Source organism: Eurosta solidaginis, chromosome 4 (genome assembly GCF_040869045.1).
Source record: "Eurosta solidaginis isolate ZX-2024a chromosome 4, ASM4086904v1, whole genome shotgun sequence".
NCBI classification, from domain to species: Eukaryota; Metazoa; Arthropoda; class Insecta; order Diptera; family Tephritidae; genus Eurosta; species Eurosta solidaginis.
Genome location: NC_090322.1, coordinates 24,396,201 through 24,407,307, shown reverse-complemented (window position 1 = coordinate 24,407,307; position 11,107 = coordinate 24,396,201). Strand labels below are relative to the sequence as shown.

Sequence of the window (11,107 nt, the reverse complement as noted above, 5' to 3'; positions counted from 1 at the left end):
CGCATGTTTTAACTGAGTTATTCTACTTGTATTGCTACTACTTTTCAATATTAAATTTTTTAAAAACCTTGCAAACAAAAAGAGCAATACATAAGCTTGTGTTTGTTTCAAAGTTTAATAACAAAAACGGCTGCGCATACCCGCGAGTTTTTTACTGGTGATCAATTTTGTAAGAGACTGATACACCTATTGGCAAAAGGTGGCAACCTTGTGAAAACACCCTCAGTGGCAACACTTAGGTGAAAAGTCTTAAAATGTAATACTATATCGATGTACCAAATTTGATTCAAATCGGTTAAGCATGCAAGGCCGTCTCTGTGGACTTCCCTTTCATAAACGCATGCTGGGATGTCGATAACTTTCCCTCCAAGAACTCCCTTAGTGTAGAGTTCATTAACCTCTCGAATGTCTTCAGCTGGAAGGATGTCAGACAAATCGGTCTAAAGTCTTTAGGGGTCACGTGACAAGTCCTTCCAGCTTTTGGTATAAAGGTGACCCGTGAATCGTTCCAACCCCGTGGAATATGGTTAAGAGCACAAACTCCTTTGAAAATTGTATAAAGCCACAAAGAACTCAGCTCGATTGTTTGCTGGAGTTGTACCGGTGCCAACCCATCCGGCCCTGGTGCTTTGAAGGGCTTGAACGACATTATAGCCCATTTAATTTTACCCATAGTAATGAACTTCCTCTCATACGGTTCACCAGCATGAGTCTCCCTCCAATTCATTACTTCATCAGTAGCGCCCGGAGAGTGCGTACTCTGGCAAAGGGTGGTCTCTGCCGAATCTGTCCATATCCCATCATATCCTTGCAGGCTTGCCGGGACACTTTTTGAAGCACCAGAGAGCACCTTTCTGAGCCTAAATTCCTCAGACACCATCTCCAATCCCCTAGAATTTTTTTGTATGCATCCCATTTTTCAGCCTTCCTTGAGGCTTTAGCAAGATTGAATGCTTTCCGACAAGCCTTGCGTAGATTATCTAGGTCCGCGTTCCACCATGGTGGTTTGGCCTTACCCCTAGATTTCTACCCAGAACAGGCCTTATCAAGAGCCTCCCCGCATGCCTTCGTATAAGAGTGAACCATATTATCCAGCTCTGCAGAGTTCTGGGGAATATGAACACTAAATCCTGAGAGCCTCTTTTGAAGCTCCTCACTGTAGATACGCCAGTTGGCGTTTTTAGGGTTCCTATGCCAGACAGCTTTGAGCGCCACCCCGCCAATATCGAAGCGGACATATCTATGATCCGAAAAATAGTGGTCATCAAGCACCATCCATTTTTTCATCACAGATTCCCCTCCGCCCGAGATCAGGGTGACGTCCAGAACCTCCGGTCTGCTCTTAGTAACACACGTGGGTACGGAACCCGATATTAACTAGCTCAATTTCGAAACAAAAATGATATTTTCAGTTATGCCCGGAAGCCAAATAATTTTGTTTTTAGAACAGGTCCATACTGTTTCACTTCGCGGAAATATAAGAAAGAAAACATACCCAATTGTGAATCTAAAGCATTCTCAAGTCCACAGAACACACACGCACAATTTCAAAATAGGGCAAGTCGTTTAGGAGGAGTTCAGTCACAATCAAACGTACAGAAGAAATATTTATACTAAAATAACCATTATAACCTACTATAGGACAGACAATGCAGGCACAATTTTAAATAAGTATTTTTTCAGTTAAAAGTAAATTGTGATCCAGATTGGCGTTAAAATTTCTAAAAGGCAGTAAGTGGACATTTATTTATTTTTATTTTTTATCTGCAGTCTTCTTTAAGCAACTTGCTAGTATGGGCTACCACATCAGAAATGGCGATACTTTTATTGCAGCTAACATGAGTTCTGTCTAATCAAATGATGATTCATAAGTATTTTAAATTCTATTGTGCTGTCTGGGAGCCACATGTTGCCTTTTCTGATTTCTCAATTTAAACCTATATTTTTTTATGATTAACTATATATGCTATTATCTTTGTCTTCTTTTTTTTTATGATTATATCATTAATTTATTATTAGATTTTTTTGAATAGACGTATGTACCCTTTCTGTTGTATTTTAATATGACTAAGACTTCGATATAGTAGACGGACAGGCCAGCTCCTTACCATGACATTAATGCCCATTTGACAGATTTGGCTGTAGACAACTATACAAAGAGGTATGCAGTCAATTTGGTCACCAGTTATTAACGTGAATATTTTTTTCTGCATGTGTAAGCATGACAAACATTACATTTTGCTTACTTAATTATTTTACTCATCCAATACAACAGTCTTGATATCCGGCTCCATCGTTTGCAACGACTGTTCTACTGGCAATTGTACTTTCTTTGAGGCCACATTTGAACGCAATCTTACTTCCTCATCCATCAATGCCTTCTTATTACGCTCAAGGGTCTCGGCATCCTCATTTTTATGTACAGCAAAATGTACCCGCAATTCTGTAGCCAAACGAAAAGCCGATGGGCACAGTTCACATCTATAAACATTCTTGCCGAGATGAGTTCGTAAATGTTTAATAAGATCATTGCTTTGAGCAAAGGCGCGTTCGCAATAATTGCATTTATATGGTTTCTCTCCGGTGTGCGTGCGCATATGACGTCGTTGATGATCCATGCAAACAAAACTTTTGGTTATATTTGTATTTTTGTGGTTAGCCAACACAAAACGCAATTAAAATAGTGAATTAGAACATATTATGTTGTTAGAAAATTATACGCTTTTATAAATGATGATGATTGGGACTTACCGCATTTCACAATATTCACATTTATATGGCTTATCGCCATTATGATACATTTTATGTTTCTTTAATTGATACGGTTTTCCAAATGCACTACCACAAATATCACAAATATGTGGCTTATGGCGACGATGTACTGCTTTATGTGAGGCCAAATCACTAAGGCAAGGAAATTTCTTCGGGCAATCAGGACACTCATAACGCTTAACGCCACCGTGACGCAAAAGATGTTGTTTCATATTGCTGGGGATAAAACAATTTTAATCAAATTAGTTGAAGTTATTCTTGCATAACATAAGATTCAATGAAAATTAGCACATTTAAAAAGCCTACGGAAGACGGGATTCCAGTGGTTGATAAGCGCAATACAAAGCTTTATAACTTCAAAGCTTCCTCAACCCAATTGTCAAACTCACATACGCGTGGAGAATCCTGTTACAAATATGAATATATCATACACTTATTTAGCATGCGAGGCTCTGGCGATCCCAAGTTCCTCATGGAACATATTAATCCGAGATGGTTGGGCTAGTACCTTGGTGCTTTGTTACCGGAACGTACCGGATCTATATCCGGCAAAGGACCACCAACATCGATAACACTCCCCAAAGCCTTCGGGGAGTGTCTTTGTCATTAAGAGAACAACAACAACAACATGGAAGGCGAATACGTTTCATTATTCGAACAGCTCGATATTTTTGTAGGAGACTAGCACAGCGCTTCCCAAGGCCATCGGTTCTATGTACCGAAGCGACTCGGGATTTTTCCCGACCAAGGACTGCCATTTCAGTGTAACCCCATTTAATTTGTTGCGTCCCTTCCACAAATTGTCATCCTCCCAGCAGCTCCTTGCAGCGGGACTGCTCCATATTCTCTTGCTCCGGGAAGGTATCGAACCCAATCCGGGTCAGTCTCCTGACCCCGGTCCTGAGAAATGGCTTTGCGGCATCTGCCGGAAAAGAATCTTTTTTAGGACGGTCATACTCGGACAGGTTGTTCTGGGCTAGACCCCAAAACCAGACGTCCACGTAACTTCTATAAATCTTTTGTGGTTCCTTGCTGTTCACGCCCTAGGACGTCCCGTAGTCTGCGCCATGTTGCCAGGCCGCATACCAAATACACCGGGTACCCCAATGCTTACCCAAGGACGTCTAGTCCCAGGGCCACAACAGCAATCGCGTTCTGGCCTTCCACAACCCAGGCGTAGTCAAACGTCACTTACTCCCAGAGTGACGACGTCTCCCCCTATGCACTTCAGAATTCTGCAGTTAAACTGTAATGGATTAACTGGGAAGATCACGGAGAGAGTCGACTTCATGAAGCGGCACAACATCCGCATTGCTGCGATTCAAGAGACTAAACTCACAGCAAGATCTGCATTGCAGACCTGTTCTGGGTATAATGTCCACAGAAAAGATCGCGAGAGCGGAAATGGAGGCGGCCTCGCGTTTATCATACACCACACTGTGCAATATCATATATTTGATCCCGACATCGACCCCAGGGACAGTGTCTTAGAACGTCAAGGAGTATCTGTCCGGTCGGGCGATGCAAACCTAGAAATCATCAACATCTACATCCCTCCTGTCACCTGTTGCCCCAGTGGATACCGCCATGATATCAGCGGCGTACTCACTGGAAACAGTCGCATTATCTTAGGTGATTTTAATGCCCATGACGATCTATGGCATTCAAACTTGCGGGTGGACAGTAGGGGTGAGATGTTAGCGGATCAAATAGAAGAAACGACGTTCTGCACAATAAACTGAGACGACCCCACACGTATGGTAGGAAGCTGTCACAGTTCGCCGGATATTTCAATCGTGAGCGCAGAACTCGTAAACTGCATCAACTGGCAGCTGATGATAACATTGGCATCCGACCACTTGGCTATACTTATTTCGCTTGAGCGTTCCGCCGACTTCATCGTCGCTGAAAAACGCACTTTCATTAACTTTAAAAAAGGAAAGTGGGACGAATACAAATCCCTTACAGACAACCGCTTTGCTGCCCTCCCTATCCCAACTGATGCCCGCCAAGGGGAGCGTGCTTTCCGCAAGGTCATTGAATCCGCCTCGGCTCGTTTCATTCCCGCCGGTAGAATTCCCGATATTCGGCCCCACTTCCGGGCAGAGGCCGCAAGTTTAGCGAAAGAACGTGACCTTATAAGACAGCTCGATCCCGGCGACCCCCAAATAAGGGATATAAACCAACGCATCAGATTGCTTGTGGATGAACAGAAGCGGGCGAAATGGGAGGAGCACCTAAGCGGTTGTAACCTCTCTGCCGGTAATCGCCTTTGGCGACAAAGTGCTGTCGGATGCGAAAAACTGCGCGAGCGCTTTCTGCCGACAATATATAATGCATTCTACGGTCGACAAAAATAGACGGAGGGCCAACAGACACGCACATAAACATAAGTTCAGCGCGTCATCAATTACCATCACCGCCAAAGAGGTTGAGTGTGCCATCGGTCATGCTAAACCATCCAAAGCAGTGGGCCCAGATGGCATAGCCATGCCGATGCTTAAAAGCCTAGGGAAAGAAAAATGGAAAATGGCCAAGGTGGTCCCGCTACTAAAGCCTGGGAAACCAACTAACACAGGAGAGTCATAGCCAAGACGCTTGCAGCCATTTTGCTCCCCTACTTCAAAACAAATTTGCAGCTAGCCTGTCATCAGCATGACTTTAGAAAACTCCATAGCACCACCGCGCTAAAAGCCACTAGCACCCAGATAAATTGTGGTTTAAATCAGAAGCCCCACCATAGAACAGTACTCGTAGCGCTAGACCTAGCAAAAGCTTTTGATACGGTCAACCATGGCACGCTACTGCAAGACTTGGAAGGGTCTACCCATCCCCCATGTCTTAAAAGGTGGACCGCAAATTATCTGGGTGGTTGGCAGGCATCGGTGCAATTCAGAAACGAAACATCAAAGCGAAGAAGAATTAAACAAGGGGTGCCACAGGGTGGTGTCCTATCCCCACTTTTGTTTAATTTTTACATATCAAAACTACCTTCCCCACCGGAAGGACTTACAATCGTTTCTTACGCCGATGACTGCACAATAATGGCCACAGGCCCGGGCCCACAGATCGATGAGCTTTGCAACAGAATAAACGGCTACCTCCCTGATCTCTCCAGTTTTTTCGCCTCGCGAAACCTGGCATTATTACCGACTAAATCATCCGCGACCTTATTTACAACTTGGACGTCCCAAATGTCGACCATTTTGAACATCCACGTCGATGGCACTACGCTACCGACTGTCCTACACCCCAAAATCTTGGGTGTGATGTTTGATCAGGATCTACATTTTGGTGAGCACGCAGCCGCAATTGTTCCGAAAATCCAGAGCCGTAATAAAATCCTCAAATCTCTTGCTGGCAGTACTTGGGGGAAAAGACAAAGAAACGCTCATTACCACATACAAAGCAATTGGCCAGCCGTTTGCGTGCTACTCGTCCCCTATATGGTCGCCAAGCCTAAAAACCACCCACTGGAAGAAGCTACAGACCTGCCAAAATACTGCGCTCAGAACCGCCACGGGCTGTCTTCTTATGTCCCCAGAACACCATCTACATAATGAGGCGAGAATACTCCCCACCAGGGAGAGAAATGAGATGCTAACCAAACAGTTCCTGTTGAATACCTAGAAACCTGGGCATCCCAACAGATATCTGATTGATGAGCCAACACCGCCTAGGGACTTAAGGAGTCATCTCCGTAAGCATTTTGAGGAAATACGGCACCTGAGAACTCAGCCGTATGAAGCAAAAAAACACAAGCAGGTCCTTGGTGAACTCCACAAACAGGCGTCGGACCTTTATGCCGGGAATTGCCCGGTGAATCCAGTACTCAGGTAACAGTACCCAAAACTTGCGGAAGAGGAACGCATACTCCCCAGGGAAACGCGAGTCACTCTGGCTCAACTTCGTTCTGGATACTGTAACAGGTTAAACTCTTACATATCCAGAATCAACCCCGACATACAAAATGTATGCCCCGCTTGCAATGTGTCCGCACATGACACCAACCATCTCTTTAATTGTAATGTGGAACCAACGCCTCTAACGCCCCTTTCATTATGGTCCACCCCTGTCGAAACAGCAAGTTTCCTTAGACTCCCGTTAGAGGATATTGATGACAATTTGTGATCGGTCGCAGCTATTAGGTAGGGCGAAACATTGCTACAATAACAACAACAACAGCGCGTTAGGGGGCTTAGAATATACGCGGGCATGCATGCCTGTCGCAAGAGGCGATTTAAATACCAAACTGATTCAAGGGGTTGTGTAGTACAACCCTTTTAAGGGGTTGCCAGTGCAATTTATAACTTCTGCAATCCAATTGTCAACCTCACCTACCTGTGGTGAATCCTGTCCCTTAAAGGTATGGCCTATAAGCCCCCATGTGGCCATACTAAATCCTTTCCGAGATGATCGGGCTATTGCCTTAATTATGCTTGTTACCGGATCTATATCCGGCAAAGGACCATCACCATCGATCACTCCTCAAAATCCTTCGGATAGTATCCTTATCGCTGTTGTTGTAGTGATGACACGCCCCGCAGATTTGGCGAGTGTTATCGATGTTGATGGTCCTTTGTGGGATATACATAGATCCGGTACGTACCGGTTGCAAGCATCATTAAGGTACTCGCCCATCCATCGCGGGACGATTTAATATGATCACATTGAACCTTCTAGGTCATCCCGCTACCACCCCACCACCCAGTTGTGTATGATACACTCATATTTGTGACATCATTTGCCTCGCGTAGGTGAGGTTGCCAATTAGGTTGCGAAATCTTTGAATTACGTTTATCAAACCCTTGAATCTTGTTGTTAGTGCTCCCCTCATATAACAAACATTGCTAATTTTCCACGCATACAGCGAACTAAGCTAGTGATGGAGCCTGTTAGTCTTCCAAGAGACCAACGATACGATAAAGTAGAACTATGATAGGCGGTGAAACATAAATTGATTATCGGCTACACTCAGATGTACACAAATTCTTTAATGAACTTGAAAACATTTTTCCGGTCATCAATATTATGTCATCGGTCTAATACTTTAAGCAACGCCCTAACGACCTATTTCTGAACCCAACGGTGCGTCGAAAACTTTTAATTTAGATATAAATTTTGTAGGATTTAGTTTAACGTGCATTTCTCGCTCAGTGGTTCGTGCGTCTAGTTTTATTAAAATACTTGGTACAGTTGTAATATAAACGGATGGATACCTTGAACTACTGAATGCTTTCCCGCATTCGGAACACAAATATGGCTGTTCGCCTGTATGTGTGCGCAGATGATCCTTTAATGTGCCTGATTGCTGAAAACCTGTAAATTATCGTTTCAGCTTTGAAGTAACTTTTTTTTCAACTTGAAAAACCTCACTTTTATTGCAAAACTTGCATACGTATAATTTGGCTGTTTCCTGTGCCCTTTCTTCTGTTGTACGATGTCGTTGACGTTTATGCCTGGTTAATGTACGCTGTGAACCGTATACCTTTTCACATATATTACAGATATATGGATTGTTTGACTTATTGGAGTCCTCGTGTGTCAGCCGATGTTCATATAAAGATTCCGGTTTGTTGTAATAGTGCCCACAAATATCACACTTAAATCGTATATGTTGCGCATGGCTCTCTGGTTTTGGATCCATATTCTTTAGCTCATCCCATTTTTTGTGACGCCTTAAATGTTTTAGCAGGTACCTGCGACTATTAAAAGATTTTTCGCATAGGGTACAGTTGTGCACGGAGGAACTAAATGAAGAAAAAAAAAACATAATTAATATTGAAGCACATACTTTGCGCGATATTGTATTTTATATACTAGGCTGTGATGTTATTTTCCATTAAACTTCATTCATACTCACTCTTTGGACACGTGTTGCTCCTTACGTACAATAGACCTCTTTTTGGTCTTACCTCCTGTTTTTTTTGATCTGCAAGCTTTTTTCAATCTGCGGTTTTTTAGATTTCTATCGCTTTTCCAATCGCTATGTTCCCCATCACTATTGGGCACATCGGTTTTTGCTGTATTTTCTTCGTCTGCTGGTTGTGTTACTCTTCCACTTGTTGCCTTAGGATCAATTGTAAACGCTGTTACTTCATAATTGTTATAGTCAGCAAAGGATCCATGGTCAAAATCAGCAACACCTAGCTCCATTTTCAGATAGTCATTAACATCAACTTGAGTACTTTTACAATATTCCTTTAACGGCGTTGCTGCATCGACATTTTGCAGCGGATCATTTACACTTGCTTGTAGCCCTGTTTGAGCGCGCAAATCGTTCATAGACTCGACTTCAAATCTCTTCTTCCCTTCAGTGTCGTCTATTATTGGGGCTTGTATTGGAGATGCTTTTATTTTCAAATTAGCATTACAATTAGTGATTAATTCGCGCATCTTCTGATCGGACTGAATACACATTTGTTGAAATCTATATGCACTCAATAAATGCTCTACGCATTTACAACATATATTCTTAGGCAGCTCGTCACTAAGTTGCACATTTATTTGCTGTAAAGTGCTGTTTAGCATTTCATTGATGGGTAGAGGGTCACAATCAGCAACTGTCTCGAAGATAGATTGCCACTGTCGTTTTGGTTGTTCAAGATCCAAGGAATTGCTGGCGGCATAGCCGTCCGCTTCAGCCACTACATGCATACAGGTACGACATATGAATTCGAAATGTAATAAATCCATTTCTGCCTCCATTATTCTGTGCTAAACTGCGTTAACATTCGTCCGTGTTCGTCGCGAAGCCAAAAACAAAAAATGATAACATCAGCTGTTTACCTACTAGAGTTGGGTCGTTTCGTTCTGAACTTGTACAATTGACCGGGTCTCTCAACTGACAAGTGAACTAGATCTTCGATTTCGGTTCTATTTGTTCTTTTAGTTCGTTTTATCTAATGTTATTCTTTCTCTCTTCTCGTTCGCGAACATTGTAAATTCATACATACATACGCAGAAATTCACAGTGAGCACGAATGTCGATGATGCCAGATATGTGTGGTCATCTTTGTGTGTGGCACTGCTACAACAATATATGTATGGACTAGTGATGGACGATATGGCTATTTTGAGCTATCAGTGAAAATAGATATGCCTATTTTTGAATCACGGCTATTTTTTATAGCTATAGCGATCGCTCTATTTTAACAAGCGATTCTATACAGAAGATATGATGGGCGATACAGCGATTTTGAGCTATCAGTGAATATAGATATGGCTATTTTTTACAGCTATGGCGATCGCTTTCATTTATCTTTGATAAGCGAATCTGAAATTATTTGTATACTTGGCTATAAAAATTGAATGTTTAAGTTTGTTTACCGGAGTAGATTGAATGTTATACATTAATTTAATTTAGTATACAGAATATATGAACCAAAATTGGAATAAAAAGACGAAAATATGTACCTTTTATAGTAAACTGATGTAATGTGAAATTCTAATATGTTCAGTCTCGTATTACACTCAATGAGATGAAACTAGCTGAAATAGATGTCTATGCATCTTTGTTTTATAAATTTTGCTAATTGAAAATGCTTTGATTTTTAAATGTAAGATTAATCAACCCGAAATAAATCTGTATATATAACACCATAAAAACATGATTTATTTACTATATTGTAACGAATTTACTTGCAAATCCTCTTATTTGCAATCCTCTGCTAAGTTCGAATCACTAAACTGTTGAATAAATAACTCCAATATTGAATGATGGAAAAATGGCCTTTATTAAGTACTTCACAATAACACTCAAACTGTGCAACGAATAGCTTAATAACCAAACTGATATCTTAAAGGAAACTGACTTTCAAAATAATAGTGCTATTGCTCGCTAGATATCGTCTTACTCGTAACTGCTTGACAATTCAAATCAAACTGAATTCCTTCTTACTCGCTGGCGCTGCTTTTATAGTTTACGCTGCATACTTCTAGGCTCTTCGATTTCCAGAACTTACTAGTTGTTTCGGCTACAAAATCGCCAGCCACAACTACGTGCACAAATTATTGCTCACTCTTGTGACAACTCAGATAAGGTATATGCATGTGTTTGTAGTTTACAGTCTCCCGCACACACATAAGCGTATAAGTAAATTCATCGGTGTGTGACATCTCATCTCTTGCTGCCTTGTATGTAAATGTTGCTCGTCGGAATGTGTACATATGTGTAGACGCAATTATTTATTCGTTTATGTAGATATATAATGATTGAATTATTGATGTGCATTCACGTCACTGCTTAGATCGGCTTAGAGCTGGCAGCACTCCTTAGTTTTGCTAATATTCGTAACAATATTATACTACACCGATGTATTCAGAAATACTCCGT

At 41.9% G+C, this 11,107-nt stretch overlaps 1 protein-coding gene across 1 annotated transcript; it reads right to left on the bottom strand.

The window, feature by feature from the left end:
• Positions 1-2,173: 2,173 nt before the first annotated feature.
• Positions 2,174-9,789, bottom strand: LOC137249325 (zinc finger protein ZFP2-like). Its single transcript, XM_067780685.1, has 5 exons — positions 8,636-9,789; positions 8,149-8,522; positions 7,992-8,091; positions 2,752-2,988; positions 2,174-2,628 (listed from the first exon to the last, which is right to left on the bottom strand). Exons 1-5 carry the CDS (start codon positions 9,478-9,480, stop codon positions 2,256-2,258), a joined length of 1,929 nt encoding a protein of 642 aa, XP_067636786.1. The 5' UTR covers positions 9,481-9,789; the 3' UTR covers positions 2,174-2,255.
• Positions 9,790-11,107: the final 1,318 nt, after the last annotated feature.

Excerpts from the sequence above, each read along its gene's own strand:
- LOC137249325 (XM_067780685.1), bottom strand. The coding sequence starts at position 9,480 with ATGGAGGCAGAAATGGATTTATTACATTTCGAATTCATATGTCGTACC. Across the intron at positions 8,092-8,148 it reads ATGCAAGTTTTGCAATAAAA|GTTTTCAGCAATCAGGCACA; the intron begins GTGAGGTTTTTC and ends GATAATTTACAG. Across the intron at positions 2,629-2,751 it reads TGTGAATATTGTGAAATGCG|TTTTGTTTGCATGGATCATC; the intron begins GTAAGTCCCAAT and ends TATAACCAAAAG.